This window comes from Hemitrygon akajei, chromosome 2 (assembly GCF_048418815.1).
Source record: "Hemitrygon akajei chromosome 2, sHemAka1.3, whole genome shotgun sequence".
Lineage (NCBI taxonomy): Eukaryota > Metazoa > Chordata > Chondrichthyes > Myliobatiformes > Dasyatidae > Hemitrygon > Hemitrygon akajei.
Window position 1 is genome coordinate 104350999 of NC_133125.1, and position 23500 is coordinate 104374498.

At 40.6% G+C, this 23500-nt stretch overlaps 1 protein-coding gene across 38 annotated transcripts in view; it reads right to left on the bottom strand.

Annotated features, from left to right (window-relative positions):
• The window catches only part of neb (nebulin), a 327374-nt gene that overhangs the window by 199923 nt on the left and 103951 nt on the right, over positions 1 to 23500 (bottom strand). For all 38 annotated transcript variants that reach the window (XM_073026432.1, XM_073026423.1, XM_073026670.1 and 35 more), the window contains 14 exons: positions 22150 to 22257; positions 18978 to 19289; positions 17481 to 17684; positions 16501 to 16605; positions 16306 to 16413; positions 14134 to 14445; positions 12422 to 12625; positions 10757 to 10861; positions 7529 to 7636; positions 7137 to 7448; positions 3280 to 3483; positions 3072 to 3176; positions 1776 to 1883; positions 1366 to 1677 (listed from right to left, as the gene is read on the bottom strand). In XM_073026432.1, the coding sequence (XP_072882533.1) occupies positions 1366 to 1677; positions 1776 to 1883; positions 3072 to 3176; positions 3280 to 3483; positions 7137 to 7448; positions 7529 to 7636; positions 10757 to 10861; positions 12422 to 12625; positions 14134 to 14445; positions 16306 to 16413; positions 16501 to 16605; positions 17481 to 17684; positions 18978 to 19289; positions 22150 to 22257 (2607 nt within the window). The remainder of the gene's footprint in view (positions 1 to 1365; positions 1678 to 1775; positions 1884 to 3071; positions 3177 to 3279; positions 3484 to 7136; positions 7449 to 7528; positions 7637 to 10756; positions 10862 to 12421; positions 12626 to 14133; positions 14446 to 16305; positions 16414 to 16500; positions 16606 to 17480; positions 17685 to 18977; positions 19290 to 22149; positions 22258 to 23500) is intronic.

Genomic DNA, 23500 nt, shown 5'->3' on the forward strand with positions numbered 1-23500 from the left:
ATAATGCCAGAACATCTTTCCTTAGATAAAGCTCTAAAACTACTCACAGTACTCCAAGTGCAGTCTGACCAGTGCCTTACAAAACCTCAGCATCACATCCTTCCATTTGTATTCTAGTCCTCTCGAAATGAATGCTAACATTGCATTTGCCTTTCTTACCACCGTTTGAACCTTCAAATTAACCTTTAAGGAATCCTGCACAGAGACTCCCAAGTGCCTTTACACCTCTGATTTTTAAAAATATCTCCCTGTTTCAAAAGTAGCCTAGCCTTTAATCCAAAGTGCATGACCATACACTTCCCTATACTATATTCCATCTGCCACTTCTCCAATCTGTCAAGCCCTCTGTAGACTTCTTGTTAATTCAAAACCTATCTTCAGGTGGTGCTCCTCCACCTATCGTCATATTGTCCACTAACTTGGAAACAAAGCCACCAATTCCGTCATCTAAGTCATTGACGCGTAGTATGAAAAGAAGCTGTCTTATCACAGACCCCTGCAGAATCCCACTAGTCACAGGCGAGCAACCAGAAAAGGACCCCTTTACTCCCACTCTTTGCCTCCTGCCAGTCTGCCAATCTTCTATCCATGCTAGTATCTTTCCTGCAATTCCATGGGCTCTTATCTTGTTGAGCAGGCTTATGTGTGGCACCTAGTGAAAGGTCTTCTGAAAATCCAAGTATACTGCATCCACTGACTCCCCTTTGTCTACCCATCTTGTTATTTCTTCAAATGATTCAAACAGATCTATCAGGCGAGACTTCCTGTTGAGGAAACCAAACTGACTGGCCTATTTTATCATGTGCCTGCAAATATCTTGAAATCTCATTCTTAGTAATAGACTCCAACATCTTACCAATCACTGAAGTCAGGCTAACTGGCCTATAATTTCCTTTCTTTTGCCTCTCTCCCTTCTTAGTGGAGTGACATCTGCAATTTTCCAGACCTCTGGATCCATTACAGATTCAAGTGATTCAGAAAGAACATTACCAATGCCTCCATACTCTCTTCAGCTATCTTTTTCAGAATCCTGGGTTGTAGTCCATCTGGTCCAGTTGACTTACCTATATTCAGACTTTTCAGTGTTCCAAGCACCTTCTCCTTCGTAATAGCAACGACACTCACTTCTGCCCTGACACTCTAGCATTTCTACTGTTACACTAACAACTGTCCTTTTCCTTTCTCATGCACTAAAACACAAAACATTTGACTAACACCAAAAGCAACAGAATAGGTTCTTCAAGGATATCCCAACAATTTCTCTTTGAAGTGTAATTGCTATAATCTGTTCACTCCACGAGGAGCCTTTGAACATTTTGTTAAGAATATAAGTGCTGTAAATACACATAGGGATTAAATACTTACATCGCTCTGCAAGTCATAGGCCTTCCTTGCCTGAATCACATCATTCTGGTCTGGAAGACAAGTCCATCGGTGCAGGTGACGTCTGTAGTCAATGTCACTGACCAGGGTCTGGCATTTCTTGGCCAACAGGATGTCCAGCATGTCCACTGGCATGTTGAACCTGGTCTTGCTTTTCTCAAAGTCCTTCTTGTACTCTCTGTCGCTCTGAATCTTGGCCACGTGCATGGACCAGACCAACTTGGGATCATCCTGAAGACTGCGGCATCCAACATGGTGGCCAAGCTGCTTGCGGTAGGCCGTTTTATATTTGTACTATAACAAAAGTCATTCAAAGTACAGTTAACTCTGTGTAATTAAACATTTAATGCTGACATTTTACATTCCATGATGAAATACATAAGTCCACTTACATCACTGGCAATATCTCTGCAGGCTTTTGCTGCTTTAATTGAAATGGCATCAGATCGCAGGTCATAGCCCTTTTTCTTTGACTCCTCCATAGCAAGTCTGTACAGTTTCTGTGGAAGCAGAACAATATACACAATATATTAACATATCATACCTGTAATCAACAGTGCCCTAGAAGCAGATTGCCCTTTGGATTGTGCAGAATATATTTCTGCTTTTACAATTCCTTCCTCCATTTGTTAAATTTTTCATTAAAATGTTCTGAATAATTGGTGCTTTTTTACTTCTTAAAATTTATCTTATATATTTTTAATAAATGCACCTCCCTTTCAACCCTTTGGTCTGTAATCATTCACATTTTTAGATTATTCCCTTCTCCTGTCTTGCTCATCTGTAAACCTGAATGTACGGCTCTTTATGCCGCATTTTTCTAAACAACAAACAGTAAGTTATTTCACAAATTAGCAAACTATTAAAGCTAATTTCACTATTGTATGGAAAGATTGAATAGGTTAGGATTTTATTCCTTGGAATGTAAAAGATTGAGAGGAGATTTGACAGAGGTATAGAAAATTATGAGGGGTATAGACAGCTATGGGTAAATAACCTCACAGCCTTGTGGGTAACCAAGGTAGCGGGAGGCAGCAGTTACAAGTGATAAGCTCTCACCGATTAACATTCACTTGCAGTAACTGCAGCAAGACCTGCTGCTGCTGTACAGCCACAGCAGGTGTTGCAACTCTACAATGGACTGACCCATAATGCACGCTATATTTCTATCGCCCTTCGAGACAGACAGACGCCATCATCAGCATAGATAGGGTAAACACAAGCAGGCGTTTTCCACTGAGGTTGAGTGGGACAACAACTAAAGGTCATAGGTTAAGGGTGAAAGGTGAAAAGTTTAAGGAGAACATGATGGGACACTTCATCACTCAGAGGGTGGTGAAAATGTTGAATGAGCTGCCAACGCAAGTGGATGACTGGATAGGTACATAAATGGTAGGGGTACAGAGAGCTAAGGTCCCAGTGCAGGTTGATGGTACTGGGCAGTTTAAATGGATTGGCACAAACTAGACAGGCCAAAGGACCTGTTTCTATGCTGTACTTTTCTATGACTCTATGATTCTATTTGTTCAGTTGGAATCTAGGTTACTTGACCTGCACAATAAACATTAGACTATCTTAATCATGTTAATCAATATTTGGAGTCCATCTTGAGCCCCATTAAAGGCCCTCCCTTACTGTAGTAAAACGCTACTACCAAGTGTGTCTTCAAAATAATTTCTCACACTTACATCACTGCAGGTAATCTGATTCTGTTTAGCCAATATAATGTCTGGTGTATCAGGCATGACATGAATTTTGGTCTTGTCTGCCTCCCATGCTTCAATATATGCACGCTGAAAAACAATATGCAGGCAAGTTAGTTTTCTCATGGGCCAAACAAATTTACTGATAAAAATAGATGTTTTCCAAATATCAAGCAGAATAAAATAATACAACCTTATTCATAGTGTGTGCATTATTCTTTGCCAAGGTCAAATTCATGGAGTCAGACAAGCTGGTGAACTTAAATTTCGATGGGTGCTGACGGTAGTTGGCCTCACTCAGAATCTCACCAGCTTTTTTGCTCTTGACCACATCTAGCGATCCAAGAGGAGACCATCCAACACCCTTTAGCCACTGAAGGTCCAGTTTGTATTGATTCTAGAACAAAGGAAAGAAATTTTTGCAGAGTTATTCTATTTACACCACGGAAATTAGTTCAAGCTGAGAATAGGTGAAATGGTTTGAGATTTGAGTGAAGGGCAGGAGATATGTTGTAGCAGACTTTCTCTCAACAATCATTTGCTCTCACTTACAATTGTGGCAGTGCCTTTTGCCTGATGCAAGATGAGCTTCCTTGAACATGTAAGCTCATACAATATCAGCAAAATCAAGGAGTTGATTATAGACTCCAGGAGGAGGAAACCAGAGGTCCTACAGCCAATCCCCATCAGGGGATCAGAAATGGACATGGTCAGTAACTTTAAATTCCTTGGTGTTATAATTTCAGAGGATGTCTCCTGGATCCAGTATGTAAATGCCATTATGAACAAAGCACAACAGCACATCTACTTCCTTAGAAATTTGTGAAATTTTGGCATAACATCTAAAACTTCAAGGAACTTCTACACAGTAGATATGTGGTGGAGAGCTATTGACTGGCTGTATCATGGCCTGGTATGGAAACACCAATATCCTTCAATGGGAAATCCTACAAAAAGTAGTGGATACATCATGGGTAAAGTCCTCCCCACCACTGAATACATCTAGACAGAGCACTATCACAGGAAAGCAGCATCCATCATCAAGGACCCACACAATCCAGGTCATGCTTTCTTCTTGCTGCTGCCTTCAGGAGCCTCAGGACCCATACCACCAGGTTCTGGAACAGTTATTACCCCTCAAAAATCAAGCTCTTGAACAGAAGGAGATAACTTCATTCTATTTCACTTGCCCCATCACCCAACCACAACCTATGTATGGACTTAGACTTTTCATCTCAAGTTCTTGATATTTATTGCTTATTTATTTATTTATTCTTTTAATATTTGCACAGGAGAGTTTAACATCGGTAGCTGAGCGAAGGGCGCTGAGTAGGCTACGGTCAATTATGGATAACTCTGAACATCCTCTACATAGCACCATCCTGAGACAGAGAAGCAGTTTAAGCGACAGGTTACTATCGATGCAATGCTCCTCAGACAGGATGAAGAGGTCAATACTCCCCAATGCCATTAGGCTTTACAATTCTACCGCCAGGAATTAAGAACTTTTTAAAGCTATTATTAATGCTTTTTGAGATGGTGATTTAGATGCATATCACATTTTTTTTACTGAGTTAAGTATTGTATGTAATTAGTTTTGCTACAACAAGTGTATGGGACATTGGAAAAAAGTTGAATTTCCCCATGGGGATGAATAAAGTATCTATCTATCTATCTATCAGTGTGTTGTCCTTTGTGCACTTTCTGTCTGTCCTGCTGGATGCAGACTTTCATTGATTGTATTGTGTTTCTTGGATTTACTGTATAACAAAAAAATGAATCTCAGGTTTGTACATGGTGACCTATATGTATATTTGATAATAGATTAATTTCAAACTTTTGAACTTTGGATTTCTCTATGGTGTTCCTAATCCACCAACTCTCTCTTAATTTGTAGAGTGCTAGCATTATAAATAGGGAGGAAATAAAGGTAGATCCTTTTACAGGAAGGGAATGCGAGTGGGAATATCTTCACTCAGAGGATGATGAGAGCACGGAACGATCTGCCAGAGCAAGTGGTGGATGCGGAGTTGATTTCAACATTCAAGAGAAATTTGGATAGGTACAGGGATGGGATGGGTGTGGAGGGCTATCGTCCAGGAGCGGTCGATGGGAGTAGGCAGATTAATGTTTCTGCATGTGCTAGATGGGCTAAAGGGCCTGTTGCTGTGTTGTCGTATTCTATGACTCTATCCTTTTGAATGGTTTCACCTAAACATTGACTGTTTACTTATTTCCATAGATGCTGAGTTCCTCCAGCATTGTGTGTGTGTGTGTGTGTGTGTGTGTGTGTGTGTGTGTGTGTGTGTGTGTGTTGCTCTGGATTTCCAGCATCTGCAGAATCTCTTAAGTTAAGGATAGATTTGAGTCCAATGAGTTTGTATAATATAGCACTTCAGTGAAAAGCTGTAAATATACACTATACCAAAATATATGCAGAACTGCAAATACAGAGGAAAACTAGGACAGGTCAAAGCTGTAGTTTAAGCGATCGTTCCATATTATCAGCATGGAACACAGTTTCACTACCTTCCTGCCTCAATGCACTTTTCAGCACGTTTACAACCTCTGCCATCAACATGAGGCTAATTAGTTCTGTCTCTACATTCTGTTTGATATTTATGCAAAGTACTAATTAGATCATCAGTCAAAAGAATAGATTTTACCCTTGATAAGGTAATAGTCTATCAGACTTTGCTCCCAGTAATAAGCCATTGACTTGCAAAGCAACAGAAAAGTTCTTCGTGAAGAGCCTGGAATGTCAACTGTTTATTCTCTTCCACAGATGCTGCCTAACCTACTGAGTTCCTCCATCATTTTGATTTGTGTTTTGGTCTGGATTTTCAGCATCTACAAAATCTCTTGTGTTTATACTTTACGCATTTCTTCCCCAGGGTAGCTGGTGAGTGCTGATGTGATCCTATATGGTGAGGGCAGGAATGTTGATGGGCCTTTTATTCATGTAATGTTTGGGATGATGTAATATTTAATAATGATCGGGACAGAAGGCCTACCAATGAAATTTAACCTTGGATTGAAACTTTTGAGAGGTAACTAAGCTGTTAAGTTGAAAAGAACTGAATATGTTCCTGAATGATACTGCAAAAACTATGAAAACTTGATAACTATTCTTTTTAAAACATTTTTTATGCTTCATATTAAAAAACACAGAAACACTTTTAAACAATTGAGAATGCTAAAGCAAATTCAATGAATTAAAAATCATGTTTACAGTCTCATAATTAACATTCTCACTCACAAATCTAATCCTTGATTCAGATTACTAGGAAACTGCCACAATTTTATGCACCATTAGTAAATTATTGCTGCATGAAAGGAGTGCTGTCAATCGAAATCAGCCAGCAAATCTGGGATGTGCAGAAGTCTCTAAACTTCTGGACCTTAACTGCAATGTTTGCTGGCTGTCTGGGACAGGAACCCTATCATCTGTAACTTGCTGGCAAGCTCTCAACAAATCTACCTTTTGCCTGGGCATTTCCTACATACTGCAATTAGCAGGCCAATCCTTCAGAAAGCATTGGACTATAAAAGTTATTTTATTAATTAACCATTTTAAACCAAAGCAATATTTGGGTGCCACAGTAGCGTAGTGGTTAGCATGACCCTTTTTACAGCTCGGGGCACCAGAGTTCAGAGTTTAATCCCGGCATCCACTGCAAGGAGTCTCTGTACATTCTCCTCATGGAATGTGTGGGTTTTGTCCAGATGCTCCAATTTCCTCCCACAGTCCAAAGTTGTACCGGGTAGGTTTATTAGTCATTGTCAATTCTCCTGAGATTAGGGTAGGGTTAAATTGGGGCTGTCGGAGATTCAGGGCGGTGCGGCTTAAAGGGGTGGAAGGACCTATTCTGCGCTGTATCACTAAATAAATAAAAATATATATATTTCAAACCATATTTTTAGATGTTAATATAGGAACTAACTCATAGAATATCCTGACTTAATTTTCAAGAAGCTGATATTTAATATCTTAACTTTTGCTCTGTCAATGTTATTTCAAAAGAGTTGTGTTGGACTTGAAACACTCACATCACTCTGCAGATTGTAGGCCTTCTTTGCCTGGATCACATCATTCTGGTCTGGAAGACAGGTCCATCGGTGCAGGTGACGTCTGTAGTCAATGTCACTGACCAGGGTCTGGCATTTCTTGGCCAACAGGATGTCCAGCATGTCCACTGGCATGTTGAACTTGGTCTTGGTTTTCTCAAAGTCCTTCTTGTACTCCCTGTCACTCTGCATCTTGGCCACGTGCATGGACCAGACCAACTTGGGATCATCCCGAAGACTGCGGCATCCAACATGGTGGCCAAGTTGCTTACGATAGGCCGTTTTATACTTGTACTATAGTAAATAAAGTAAAATGTTATTTCTGATTCTAAACACCTTAAAGAGTGAAATGGACAAAATCGTTTTATACGCACGTCACTGGCAATGTCCCTAGAAGCCTTTGCAGCCTTGATGGAAATCGCATCATTTCTTAGATCATATCCTTCCTTCTTCAGTCCTTCATAATCCTTCTTGTATAATTTCTATGAAACCAATGGACAAACATATTGAAAAATGTATCATTCTAACTGCATAGCAATTCCCCAAAGCTAAAGTTTGTTCCAATCAAATACATAGGCCATTTGGAAATATTTGCCTAATACTACACACAACCCACTGGGATTTGTGATATGGGATTATAAATAAGAACATAAGAACATAAGAGATAGGAGCAGGAGTAGGCCAATCGGCCCCTCAAGCCTGCTCCGCCATTCAACAAGATCATGGCTGATCCAATCTTAACTCTAGTTTTCACCGAATCTCACAAGGCAACAGTGCCAACCAACAGGGCACCATGCCGCCCATTTTATTTTATTATTCATCCCGCCCAAACCCATGTGATCACCCGGGGAAAAAAAACCGAGTTGCCAATTGAGGAGAAAAAATCTGGAAAATTCCTCTCCGATCCATCCAGGCTATCAAAAAAAAAATTATGGGCATTACCTTGTTAATTGGTTTATTATTGACTCCTGTACTAAGATACAGTGAAAAACATTTGTTTTGGATGTCATTGATACAGATCATTCCAAAATATCAGGATAGTCCAAAAGGAAAAGCAATAAATGAACACAGCATAGTGAGTTACAGAGATAATGCAGTGTAGGGTGTAGGATTCAAAGGCTACAATGAGGCCAAGTCTTCCATCACTTCCCCTAATATTTCCTTCTCTATCTTTGCATTCATGTATGACTTATCACAACACTGTGAATCAGATTGGAACATTTTCAATGCTGACAATTTAATTTACCGACAATCTGAGTTTCAGTAAAAAAAAATTAAAGGTGTAAATAAATGAACTCCATGAACTGAGAGAACCAGAGCAACAGATGCAAAATGCTGAAAGAACTCAGCAGGTCAGGCAGCATCTATGGAAATTTATCAACAGTTGATGTTTCAGGCTGAGACCCTTCATCAGGACTGGAATGGAAGGGGAAGATGCTAGAATAAAAAGATAGGGGAAGGAAAGGAGGCTAACTAGAAGGTGATAGGTGAAGCTAAGTGGCTGGGAAAGATGAAGGGCTGAAGAGGAAGGAATCTGATAAGAGAGGAGAGTAGATCACAGAAGAAAGGGAAGGAGAAATGAGCCTAGGGGAGGTGATAAAGCAGCTGAGAAGAGGTGAAATGTCAGAGTGGGGAATAGAAGAAGTGGGGAAGGGGAAGGAGAGGTCAATATTCAAGCCATCAAATTGGAGGCCATCCTGAAGGAATATAAGGTGTTGCTCCTCCACCCTGAGGGTGGCTTCATCTTGGCACAGGTTCACATGTCAGCCATGGACTAACACTTCGGAAAAGGAATGGGAATCAGAATTAAAATGTTTGGCCAACAGGAAGATCCGCTTGTGGTGGATGGAGCAGAGGTACTTGACGAAGCGGTGCCCCAATTTATGATGGGTCTGACCAATGTAGAGGAGGCCGCATTGGGAGCACTGGACACAAAAGATGACCACAGCAGATTTGCAGGTGCAGTGTTGCCTCATCTGGAAGGACTGTTTGGGGCCATGAACGTAGTTGAGGGAGGAGATGAATGGGCAAGCGTAGCACTCAGGCTACTTGCAGGGCTATATGCCGGGTGGGAGATTTGTGGGGAGGGATGAATGGACAAGGAAATCACGGAAGGAGGGATCCCTGCAGAAAGTGGGGTGGGGGTGCGGGGAGAAGGTAAAGTTATGTTTATAGTAGGATCCAGAAGATCTTCAATTCTCAATTTGATAGCACTCTTCTCTTTGGGAGCAATGTATATTCAGTTCGATGTTGGCTTGTTCATAGGTGCATTGCTAACTTTAAAAGTAACGATAATTGATAGAAAATTGACCTATGGGCTATCACCATTTCTTCTTTTTGCACTATTTATTTACTTGGTCATTTATAGTAACTTTACTTCATTGCATGGTACTGCTGTCACAAACACCAAATTCCACGCCATTTAGGCCAGTGATGCTGATTTCACAATCAAAGCATGGATAGCTCTTTCAGATTTACAACCAGTTCAGACTCAGCACTCCTCGAATACTGGCCCTTGAAAGATCTCCCAATCACTTTATCCTGCTTCTAATGACCATCCCGTCAATTGCCTAGAACATAACACCAGTACCTTCCCAAACCTCTCCAAACCTTCTTTCCATGGTCTCCCCTTTTGCCAAGATGTTGTCACCCTTGGGGTGGAGGGGCAATACCTTATAATCCATCTGGGTACCCTCCAACCTGATGGCATGAATATCGATTTCTCCTTCCAGTAAAAAAAATTTCTGCCCCCACGCCAAATTTTTATTTCTTTTCACCTGCCTTTTACTTCCCTCGGGTCCCTTCCTCCTTCCCTTTCTCCTATTGTCCACTCTCCTCTCCTATCAGTGATGCACCATCAATAACTCACTCTGAGACGTAAGAAGCAAGGTATTGGCTTTTATTGACTGGAAGAATGAACAACACTACATCCTGGGGAATGAGGCTCGGCAACAGGCCTCAGTCGCCTTTATACAGGGGTCTGTGGGAGGAGCCACAGGAGCAGTCAGCAGGGGTCTGTGGGAGGAGCCACAGGAGCAGTCCAGACAGGTATATGTAGTTCACCACATTCAGATTCTTTCTTCTCCAGCCCTTGACTTTTCCCACCTAACTGACTTCACCTATCATCTTCTAGCTAGTCTCTACCCCCACCCCCACCCCACCTTTTTAATCTGGCTTCCTTCTTAGACCTGAAGAAATGTCTCAGCCCAAAACATAGGCTATATATTCACTTCCATAGACGCTGCTTGACCTGCTGAGTTCCTCCAGCATTTTGTGTGTGTTGCTTTGGGTTTCCAGCATCTGCAGACTTTATAGTTTTTGTACCTAAAACCTCTTTCTTTAAAACATGCATCCATTTCATCACCTTGTCGAACACCTTCCAATGTTTACAGTGCCAAAGGTTTGCCTGATTACTTTCCTAAGAGACACTTTGTTTATGAATATGGTGTGTTAAATGTATAAAGCAGAACTACATGAACATCTTTAGCACCAGAACACTTGAATATTGAACTCTATTTGGGTAAATTATTTATACTGAAATGCCTTGCAGAGAATTATTTTCACTGAATACTAACCCAATTTGGCACTGAACAGGCACTTACCTCACTAATGTTCATTGAATTTGCTTTGGCCAGTTGGATTTCAGGAGAATCAGGCATAATATGAACCTTGGTCTTGTCCTTCTCCCAGGCTTCTGTGTAAAGCCTCTGATATAAATTGAAAGAAAGAGAATTAAAATGACAGATACATGGGATCAATGTTTCAACTAGCGAAACCTTAGGGATAACTAGTAAATGTTACCCTTGCCAGTAACTTAAACGTCCTTAGAGAAGACTTAATTAGAACATACTGAAACAGTTCTACCTCGTGTAAACAAAATTATGAGGGGTATAGATAGGTTAAACACTAGCACGCCTTTTCCACTGAGGTTGGGCGGGACGAGAACTAGAGGTCATGGGTTAAGGCTGAAAGGTGACATGTTTAAGGGGAACACGAGAGGGAATTTCTTCACTCAAAGGGTGGAAAGAGTGTGGAGCGAACTGTCAGTGCAAGTGGTGGATGTGGGTTTGATTTGAAAATTTAAGAGAAATTTGGATAAGTACATGGAGGGGTATGGAGAGCAATGGTCTGGATGCAGGTCAATTGAACTAGGCAGATTAATAGTTCAGCACAGACTAGATGAGAGACAGAAAAGGCTTGTCAAAAGAGCAATATTATGATAGTTATGGGGGATTTCAATATGCAGGTATATTGGGACAATCAGGTTATTTGGCTATTAGTACTGATCTTTCAAAAATCACTAGATCTGGAATGGTTCCAGAGCACTGAAAAGTTGTGAACATCACTCCACTCTTTAAGAAGGGAGGGAGACAAAATATAGGAATTCATTGGCTGGTTAGCCTGACATCAGTGTCTGTCAGTATTAGAGTGCATTATTAAGGAAGAGATTTTGAGTATTTGGTCAGCATGAGGTTTCCCTAAGGCTCGTGTTCCACAGGGGTCCGTGTTGAGTACACTACTTTTTACGTTACATGTAGATGAAAGAATTGATAGCTTTATGGCCAAATTTACAAAGGTAGGTGGAGAGGCAGGTAGTGTTGAGGAAGCAAAGAGTCTGCAGAAGGGTTTGAACAAATTGGGAGAATGGACAAAGAAGTGGCAGATGGAATACAATGTAAGGAAGTGCATGGTCATGCACATCAGTCAAATGAATAAAGATGTAAACTATTCTCTAAATGGGGAGCAATTTCAGAAATTGAAGATGCAGAGGAATTTGGGAGTTCTGGTGTAGGATCCCCTGAAGATTAACTTGTAGAGTGAATTGGCAGTGAGAAAACAAACGCAATGCTAGCATTTATTTCAAGACAATTACAACAGAAAAGCAAGGGCATACTACTGAGGCTTTATAAAGTAGAGGTCTGACCACATTTAGAGTGTCAGGTGCAGGTTTTGGCCCTGTCTTTAAGAAAGGTTGAGCTGGCATGGAGAGAGTCCAGCGAAGTTCCATGAGAATGATCCTGGGAACAAAAGGGTTAATATAGAAGCATTTGATTTTGCACAGATGTAATGTGATGTTAAACTTAAGGAATGGCTAAGTCAGTTCAAGGTGTTAATTGGCTATATCTGCTCTTGCTTCTTGCATTTTATTTATTCTTACTTATATATTGTAGATTCTTTATTGCTTAGGATAAAATTCTTGGAAAAAAAATTGAATGTGAAACTTGATACTTCTACAGAAACTGGATGCTTTAGTAAAATAGTCTTGCCTTATTCATTGTAAGCGCATTATTCTTTGCCAGGCTCATATCCATGGAGTCCATCAAGATGGCAAACTTAAATTTTGACGGGTGTTGTCGGTAATTGCTCTCACTCAGAATCTTGCCAGCTTTTTTAACTTTGTTCACATCTAATGAGTCAAGAGGAGACCATCCAATACCTTTTATCCACTGAAGGTCTGCTTTGTATACATTCTGGAAGACAATGGAAAATCATTTCAGAACTCAGTAAAGGGGCAGAGATTTTATTTTCATCTTTGCCTGATTGTTCTGGAGTAGGTGCCAACCTACACTGCACCTAGCAGTGGCACAACACTTTACAGTACCAGTGATCCTGGTTCAATGCCCGCCACTGTCTGTAAGGAGTTTATACGTTCTCCCCGTGACCGTGTGGGTTTCTTCCCCAGTCCAAGTACATTGCTAGGTTAAATGGTCACAGTAAATTGTTCCGTGATTAGGCTAGGATTTAATCAGGAGTTGCTGGGCAGGCAGCTCTAAGAGCTGGAAGGTCTATTCCACGCTGTATCTCGATAAAATAAAAAATGTAAAGATTGTAAGACATCCTCCCATCACCATTTTAGGTGTATCATCTCCTTTGGCCACTGAGACTTATCATGCTTCCAACGTAATATTAGGAAGTACTTCAACTATAGTAAGTATGACCTTTGTTGAGGTTTCTGTCAGTTGCATTGGTTAAACCCACTGGCAGGAGAGAAAGGAAAAGCTCTGGTGACATTCAGAGTACTTCACTTTACACAGGGGAAACTCAAATACAATATGTTCTCAGCAAAATTCCAGGCTGGAAAGTGGATTCCAGTCTTCAGGATAATTGCAAAGTCAGAAAAATATCTAATTTACATGGATATCTCTAGACCTTTCAGAATTTTTTAGGTTTTATGGAATAGATAGAAAATATTCTCTCTAATTTAGAAAATAGGTTAAATCTATAAGGTTCTCTAAACATCTAGACCAGGGGTTCCCAAAGTGAGGTCCACAGATCCCTTGGTTAATGGTAAGGCTCCATGGCATTAAAAGGTTAGGAATCCCTGCCATAGACACTAACCAAATTGAAAACTTCAAAACTGAAATTGATAGATCTTTGTTTACAAGTCTGTTCATGTTTATGCAACTAAGATGAATTGATTTTGTTAAGATACAGTTCAGTTTTATCTCATTCAGGGGTTCCCTACTTTTTTCATGATATATACCAATACCATTAAATAGAGTTAAGTTAGGAACCCCTGAGAGGGAAACAGGGCTGTAAGTTGTCCTCTTGCTCTGATATTCTTAGGTCTAAATTGTGCTAAGTAATCAATGTGTGGAATCCAAATTTTTTTTGAACATCGTCAGAAAAGCTTATTGTTCCTTTTCATGCCTTGTTGCGCATCCGGCAGCAACCTTGCCATTTCTTTAACATTTTTGTCTGTATTTTATGAGGTCGAATTGCTAGCTTGATGCTCAACCCAGCATGGATGGAAAGTATGCAAGGAGCCAGCTGGATTCAAACCCGGGACCGCTCGCCTCAAAGTCCAGTGTGGATGCCACTACACCACCGGCCAGCTTAATGAGAAAAGCTCGCTAGATCAAAACTTTGTGTGATCAAAAATGGATTAAGTTTGTCCCTATTCTGCTTTTTTTTATTGAATTGCACCCTGTAATTCAGAATAACATTAATGACTAAATGCTGTTGATGTTGTACTCACATCACTCTGCAAGTTATAGGCCTTCTTTGCCTGGATCACATCATTCTGGTCTGGAAGACAAGTCCATCGGTGCAGGTGGCGTCTGTAGTCAATGTCACTGACCAGGGTCTGGCATTTCTTGGCCAACAGGATGTCCAGCATGTCCACTGGCATGTTGAACTTGGTCTTTGTTTTCTCAAAGTCCTTCTTGTACTCCCTGTCACTCTGCATCTTGGCTAGGTGCATGGACCAGACCAGTTTAGGATCATCTTTAATGTTGTGGAAACCTACATGGTGGCCAAGCTGCTTGCGGTAGGCTGTTTTGTATTTATACTGCAAAAGATAAAGACATTAAAAATAGTTCCAAACCATCATTGTTACTTCCAAAGGTGCATTAAAGGTATCCATATATTCTTAATAACAGTTATGTTTTTCTAAAGTTGACACAGCTAACAAATAACTGATAATTAGGGAAAATGTAACACCTATTCACTATTAAGAGGTGTATCATGTCAAGAGTGGTTTTTAGAGAAAGCTAATTATTGGGGAAAGGGTTGGGGCAGCAAGGAGACTATAGGTTTGAGCTCAAAGCCCAGCCTAAAGAAAGATTTTAAGCAGATTTAATAAACTTTGCAGAGTAACAGAAAAGTAGAATTTTGAAAAAGTATAGAATCATTTTGACTAAAAGCTGTCATCAAAGTGGGAAACAACTTATTGGGACTGATCCCACTCTGAATGAAGGTCTAAGAGTGCTTAGTGTGAAAAGTTGGTTGAGTACATGTGTATTGGATGGAATTAGAACACTGAGCCTGTTATCTGCAACATGTAGGTCTAGAGCTGCAGTCACAAAGAATCTACCTTGGGCAATACAGGGATTACAGTAAGTAGCATTAATGCTTGAATAATCGATTCACGGGTGGTATTAAATGCCAATCTTCAGTTAAGGTGAGAGCTGTGGGAGACAACTTTGACAGCGAAGCCTATGATACATGCTAAAAATCACGAATCTCTATAAGAAGCATATACATATATAGTTCTGCTTTCCCTTAAGTTATACTTCAAATAACTACCTAGAGGTCAATGCTAGAATGCTGGGAGATGGAGTGTGACTAAGGTATTACCCTTACGAATACTGGGAAAAGTACTTGTGTCTATTGAGCCAATATTGATACGAATCAAATCTCTTTGAGGTGAAAATAATGAAAAATCAGACACTACACTTCAGGACCTCAAGTTATTTAACGTCTTGCTTTGTTTTCATTCCTGTCTGAAGAACATAATTCTAATTGGTCAGGAGTTGGGTTCATTTGGCACAAATTATAAATGTACTTTGATCAGTAATACCGGATGGAACTGCACAGAGACTATTCGGTGTCATTTATTTTTTGAAGAGTTATGTGGACAGAAATTAATGTGATTGATGGCTTCACATTTCAATGTAAACAGCCAAAGATGGTCTACACAATTCACCAAGAAAAACTCCACCGGAAACATGAAAGTTAGATAAAATCTTTTTAACTAATTCTGTACACAAAATTGTGAGGGTGTAGATAGGGTACATGGAAGCAGGCCTTTTCCACTGAGATTCCAATGAGACTACAATGAGAGGTCTTAGGTTAAGGGTGGAAAGTGAAATATTTAAGGGGAACATGAGGGGAAACATCACTCAAAGGGTGGTGCATGTGTGAAACTAACAGCCAGTGTAAGTAGTGGATCTGGGTTTGATTTCAACAGTGAAGAGAAATTTGGATAGATAAATTGATGGGTGGGATTTGGAAGACTATGGTCTTCCTGCAGGTTAATGCAACTAGACAGATTGATTGTTTAGTATGGACTAGATAGACTGAAGGGCCTGTTTCTGTGCTTTAGTGTTCTATGACTCTAAGAAACAATAGGTTCCAGGGACAAGAATCAAGAGAAGTTGACAGTAACACCAGAAGTAAACTCAAGGACATGGACAGAGTAATAAAAGTTTTAAAAAAAGGTTATTTTGGGAGAATGTTATTGGGATGTTGTTGAAAAGGGATTAGTTTGCTGAACAAAACATCCAATTTCTTTTTTAAAGTGATAATCATTTACAAAAGAAGTACTGAGCCAGGCATATGTATGGATATTAAATTTACTTCTGTAATTAATATAAACAGTTTAAAACAACTTTCACAGTCTGAAATTTGTCAAGTGCTTTTTACTTACATCACTTGCAATATCTGAGGATTTTTTGGCAGCCTTTATTGACATGGCATCAGGCCGGAGATCATAACCTTTCTTCTTAGATTTTTTCCATTCAAGCTTGTACTTGTTCTGAAAAAGGAGGGTGTTTGTAACTGGTCATTCAGGATGTCAATTTAAACTTCCTTCAAACAGTTATTATTTTAAAATATTTCTTACATCACTGAACATGACTGCATTGGCTCTTGCTTGTATGATGTCTGGAGAATCTGTTGGTACATGGACCTTAATTTTGTCATTCTCCCAGGCCTCTTTGTACAGATTCTGTAAAATAGAAGTAACTTTTAGCTTATTTCAAAGTAACTATAAGAATCCCAAAAAGAGCTTTACACATTTAAACTCGGTCTCAGCCAAGATACTGTTGAGGTCCAATTGACCTCAATACCTTTGGGCTGGGGAAAGGAATATTATCAACATTTCCACCCATGACCACCCTCTAGCACAGTTCATTGAAAATGTAATGAGTTTAAGACCACGGTTAGCTTGTCCAGGCGGCTTCCTTGTGCCAAGTTGACACCACCACCCATCTTCCAGTCCTTTGCATTAAACAGCTTTATTCCGCCTTTATTAGGCTCAGACTCTAAAGCAGTGTAGCGGTTAGTACAGGAAATCAGGTTCAATTCCTGCCGCTGCCTGTAAGGAGCTTGTATGTTCACGTGGGTTTCCTCCCACAGGCCAAAGACGCTCCAGTTAATAGGTTAATTGGTCATTGTAAATTGTCCCATGATTAAGTGAGGATTAAATTGGGGGATTGGTGGGCAGCGTGGCTGGAAGGGTCGGAAGGGCCTATTCTGTGCTATATCTCAATAAATAAATCTAATAGGTGCTTGGGTGGTATGTACTCAGATTAGGCAGCATGGTAGTGTAGCATTGCTTTACAAGACCAGCGACTGTGGGTTCAATTCCCGCCGCTGCCTGTAAGGAGTTTGTATGTTCTCCCCATGACCCGGTTTCCTCCAGGTGCTTCAGTTTCCTCACACATTTCTTAGAAGGGTTATTAGGTCAATGGTCACTTGGGCATAATTAAGCAGTGCAGACTCATTGGGCTGGAAGTGCCTGTTACTGTGCTATATCTCTAAAATATAAAGTAAGTGGGAAAAAAATCACTTTAGCACCAAAATCCTTTTCCAATGATCTACCTTCTTCATCTGTTCTGTGTTAGCCTTGGCCAGGACCATTTCCATGGAGTCAGGCAAACTTGTGAACTTGAAGTTTTCTGGATGCTGGCGATAATTCTTCTCGCTTGCAATGTCTGTTGCTTTTCTGGCCTTTTCAACATCCAACGAACCAATGGGACTCCAGCCAATCCCCTTCAGCCATTGAAGATCAGCCTTATAATTGTTCTATTTTTTCAAAAACAACATTATTAGGTTTCTGTGCACGCAGCATAAAACGAGGCAAACCCTGACTACAGGTCAAAATCACCTTTAATGATTAATTTGACTGTGCTGTCTTACTTTCAATTGTAATACAGCTTTACAGAGATTAACAGGATACAAAAAAGACACTGAATTGACCCCAACTCAGACTTCACCATGTCATTTGTATTCAACCTTTGAAATCCAGTTCTTACAGCAACTAATATAAAAGCAAATGTATGCATACAGTGGAAAAATTAATAATCATGCAGAGAGAATCTACCCAAATATCAGATGACTCATAAATAGGGAAAATACTGAGAGATGAGAGTAAAAAGGTTTTGTTTCATTCTGAGAGTAATTATGACCTAGAGCAGAGGTGGTGAACCTATTGCATGCCTAAGATGGCACATGCAAATATTCTGTTGGGACATTGATTTGCTCTCAGAAAAGTTCACTACCCCTGATCTAGAGCGATGAACAGTAATTTTCATGATGATGGACATTGAATGGGAGAATAGGACTGACTGGATTTTCGGCCAAAGAGCTGTCATGTCATAGTTGGCTTACTATCCTCCTAGTACTGTAATAATTCTGGAGTGTCCTGACTCAACAAACACTTAGCCTCATCCTATTCATTTCTAAACAGATGGTGACAGTCTAAATTATCCACAGGCATGGCCTCCAAGTCTGATAATCCGGCTGGCTTTTCAGTTAGGAAACGGAAAAAAAAGGATAATGAGCCCTTGCTGTTAGCAGGATCACCACTTACTTGCCATTTAAATCCTTTCTGCTCATTCTTAATCCTTTTAGCAATCACACTACTTAACTCTGTCCCTAATAAGTACTGGAATGACTGGCACCAGGCAGACAACCTCCATCTTGTAAAGACACCATTGCCCAGAAGGAGGCAATGGCTAACCACTTCTGTAGAAAAGATTGTCAAGAGCAATCACAGTCATGGAAAGACCGTGACTGTGATCATCCACAATATAATCACATGGCACATAACGAATGAATGTACGAACAACTGCTGGGTCCAATGTTTCAACATTTCAACATTCAGCAGCCAGTATAATTTCAAAACCAAGATGAAAAGATCTTGCTTAGAACTTACAACTACATTATTGAAGAAAAGAAGTTGTATACTCAGTGAAAACAGAGAAATCAGAATGTCTAAACTGATACTATTATTGAATAGAATGTATTGACAAGAAGGGACTGAAACTGAATTTATATTCTTTTGAAGAGTTCCAAAAAATAAAAAAATGTGCTTACATCACTTTGTATCTCCATCATCTTTCTGGCACGGTGCAAGTCCATTGCATCGGGTAGGTAAGTGAAGTGGTGGATAGCTTGCTTGTAATGAGTATTAGTGGCTATTTCCTGGGACTTCTTAGCAGCTAAAATGCTCAGCATGTCCAACGGCATATGATACCTGGTCTTGCTCTTCTCATAGTTCTTCTTGTATTCACGGTCAGACTGCAACTTGGCTACGTGCATGGAATGAACCAGCTTGGGATCATCCTGCAGGCTACGGAAACCAACGTGCTTTCCTCTAGTCTTTTCGTAAGCATGCTTATACTTGTACTGTAAGAAAGAAATTGTTAAAATAAATTAGTAATCAGTTAAGAGAACATCCAAATTACAAAAGAAAACTCAAGGAACAGAGTTATGGCGGAAAACTGTATCTCAGAAACTCTTTCCCATTACTTTTTAATATGAAGCTCTCCTCAGATTTCTTTCACTTTGCTACCCTTCAAAAATACTGTGAATTGCCAGCGGCAAAAGTACAAAGTAAATATTAGTCAAATTAAAGGCTGTGTGACTTAGACCATAAGACATAGGAGCAGAATTAAGCCATTCGGCCCATGGAATCTGCTCCACCATTCCATCATGGCTGAGTTATTACCCCTCTCAACCTCATTCTCCTGCCTCCTCTCCATAACTTTTGACACCTTGACCAATCAGGAAACTATTAACATCCATTTTAAATATACCCAATGTCTTGGCCCCCCAAAGCTGTCAGTGCCAATGAATTCCTCAAATTCGCTACATCCTGATGAAAGAAATCCCTTCTCATCTCCTTTTTAAATGGATGTCCCTCTATTCTGAGGCTGTGCCCTCTGGTCCTAGATTCACCCACTATAGAAAATATACTCTCTAAGTCCATTGTATCTAGGTGTAATGTCCTGATAAGATTTCTTCTGCTATGCTATTTTAGCAGTTTTCTGGTAGAATGTTTTGATTTCAGCTAAAGATAAGAAGCCCTGCTGTTCAATTTAGGAATGTTGAGCCAGCCAATCAGGATGATGGGACCAGGCAAAGGTTCAAGAGAAAGCGAGGCGGAGAGAGGTTTCTGATGGGCAGTAGTCTGGTTTGGGGTATTTTGGTGGGTGTTGTATAGTAGGACAGAAGGGAAGATGCCACACAATGCCAGTGGAAGGAGAGACCCCCTTGCAAGAAATGCTTTGTGAAGATGAATGGCTCCAAGGAAGAGGGCCAGTACTCCAGACAGAGAGTCAGTTGTTTCGAGATGGACTTCAAGGGACGTTGGGAATGTGGTGGTGCTCTCACACAGTCCATGGGTCCAGTGCTTGAGTAAGAGATGCACCCCCAGGTACTCCAGTATGAGCTCCAACAGTCACATGCTGATTGGACTGTTTAACTGTAAGGGTCTTTTATTTTTTCTTCTTCTTTCTTTTCTTTTCCTTAATAACAATTTGATAAAGCTGAAATTGGTATATATACTTTCTTTATAATTTTGTGCAGTGTATGATCTGCTATTTCTCGCCGACTGATAATTGTGTATGGGCAGTATGTATACAGCATTTATTCAAATCAAGGTTGTTTTAATCGCAAAGTTGTTTGAACTCCAAATCATACCAAACTTAGACATATATGTTTATGAAAGGTGGCCTTCTTACTTCTCAGTCATGTGGTTTTCAGCAGAGTTAGCTAATGAGCCGAGTTTGTATACAAGCCCAGTGAGAGGGTTAGGTAGGCCTTTTAATCTTCAGTGAGAATTCCCCACCTCCCATTCTTCTAAATTTCAGAGAGAACAGGCCTTGGGCCATCAAATGCTCCTCATACATTCATCTTTTCATTCCTGGAATCAATCTTGCCAAACTTCTCTGGACCCTCTCATATGCTAGAAATCTTTTTTTAGACAAGGGGTCCAAAACCGCTCACAATACTCAAAGTATGGTCTGACCAGTGCTTTATAAGGCGTCAACATTACATCTTTGCTTGTGTCCTTTTAGCTTAGAATATGGTCACAACATTGCAATCTTCATTGAAGAAATTTGCTTAATAATGTATTACTTAAGAAGACAAGTCAAGAATATATGGCATAAGTCACACAATCAGGTCTATTCTACCTAAGTTGCATCAATATTCTACAACAATTGTGCAACTATAATAACCTAACCTACTCAATGGCAATGTAGTAACTCAGTCTCGGCTAATTCAATTGTCTATAAATAGTGACAGATCCATTTGTCCTCAGCTCAATGGCTTCAGGACACCTAATGTTCATGCATTTAGAGGTATGGTATAAGACAATTCAGTCCATTCCTCTGTCAATCTTTTTACTATGGCTTTCTTCCAATATTCTGCACAGGACACTCTTTCGGTTGTCAACATTGCCAAAACTTGTGGATAGCCTTTTGATGTTGCGGGGCAGTTTGGGAGGTAACCCATACTTTGCCTCTTCAAACACATAGAGACACAACAAGTTCCTGAGAAGCAACACATACAAAATGCTGGAGGAGCTCAGCAGGTGAGTCTGGATCTATAGAAATGAACAAACAGTTGAAGTTTTGGGCTGAGACCCTTCAATAGGACTGGAATGGAAGGGTGGAGATGCCAAAATAAAAAGGTGGTGGGAGGGGAAAGGAGGATAACTAGAAGGTGATAGGTGAAACCAGGTGGGTGGAGAGGAAGGAATCTGATAGGGGAGGAGAGTGGACCATTGGAAAGGGGAAGGAAGAGAGGACCCAGGGAGAGATGATAGGCAGGTGAGAGGAGGTAAGTGGCCAGAGAGGAAATAGAAGGGGGGGAGGGACTTTTGTTTAACCAGAAGGAGAAATCAATATTCATGACATCAGGTTGGAGGCAACCCAGATGGAATATAAAGTGTTGCTCCTCCACCCTGAGAACAAGAGGAGACCACGGACCGACATTGTAACTGCCTCAGCAGTCTCCTCATTTTATACCATTTGTAATTGTAGTCAGATGCCAAATCATGGCTGGGAATAATTCCTCAACAGCTCCACTGAATACCTGTCTCATAGGGATATTTGATCAACTTTCCTGAAATGATGTTACTACGTCCTCATTGGAAACACAGACTGTCAAATCGCCAGCTGACCGGGCCATACCACTTCGGGTGAGGAATAACCGATGGAACATAAAATAAAGGAAAATAACATGGTGTCAAAGCACTTACATTGCTTGCAATATCAGTAGAAGCCTTGGCAGCTTTGATTGGAATGGCATCAGCACGAAGATCATATCCCTTCTTCTTTGCTTCTTCCATGCTTAGTTTGTACATTTTCTGTAAAAGAATGTGAATTAAAATAATCCTATGTGTTTGAAATTTATGAATTAAAGTCATCAAGACAGAAAAATACGTAGTCATATCTAAGTAACGTGTTATTATACAAGTACTTCCTGAAGGTTGTCATAGCCGGGGGGGGGGGGGGGGATGGTGGGGTTAGTGGGTACTAAATGATCCCAATGACATGCAGCTCTAGTAGCCTCTGACAACCAAGTCCAGCTCCTGGCCTGCTCCTAATCCCAGCAGAACTGTTTCTACTAACAGGAGAAGGGGCAAAGAGAGGTTACTGATGCCTTAAAACCAGTCACTTCAGTCAAATGGGGCTTGCCAACTGTGGTTGGCAGCTCATCTAGGAGAAGGAAAACTCTGTCCTCAATCCTCCACTGCCTTGCGGTGAAGGCTTCGGAGTAAACCCCAAGGAAAAATCCAGAGCTGGAGTCCCTAAGACAGTTCTAAATTGATTTCAATCCTGACCGGCCACTCCTGCGGAGTCACCGGTGCCAAACTGTATCGGTCTCTGCAGTTCCTTTGGATTCATCAGCTGTGTGGGGAGGGGAGCCTGCTGCACAGGCAAGAGCTCGCTCTCCATACCGCACTGCCCTGGCTTGAGTATCACGTAGACAGCTAGGACACAACATCCATGGTCGACCCTGACCAACGGAGGGCCTCATTATATTTATACATCAGTACATAATAGAAGACAAGCTACTCCAAACTCAATTATAGATTCTTGCAACTCTGCCGGAACAATCCTGTAAGATCACAGACACACAAAGACGAATGAATGTTTTTTTTCCTATGCTAACCAATAGCTCTTAGTGTCATGCTTCTGCTTTATAAAAGTGACACTGTAAGTTCCGATGGTTTCAACAAGATTCCGCCACCAGATCCACCTTCTCTCTTCCCCTTTCAGCATTTTCAGCACTTATGAAATTTTAGTCTGCCTTCCGACTTCAGGCTAGCATCCCCTTTCTTGCAGAACTTTTCCGAGCAACTGCAAGAGGAGCCACCAACTATCTTCTCAGCTCTTTCCTTTTGGATACCCAGGGGCCCAAAGAGTTCTTCCAGGAGAAGTAACAATTCACATACCCTTTTTCCAATTGAATGTACACATATATTGCTCACCATGGGTCTCCTCTACATTTGTTATCCCTGGGACAGTTTGGGAAAAATGCTGAATGCTTTCATGAGGGCCTGAGCTTCCTATTGTCTGCTACTTTGAACCCCCAGACCACTCCAC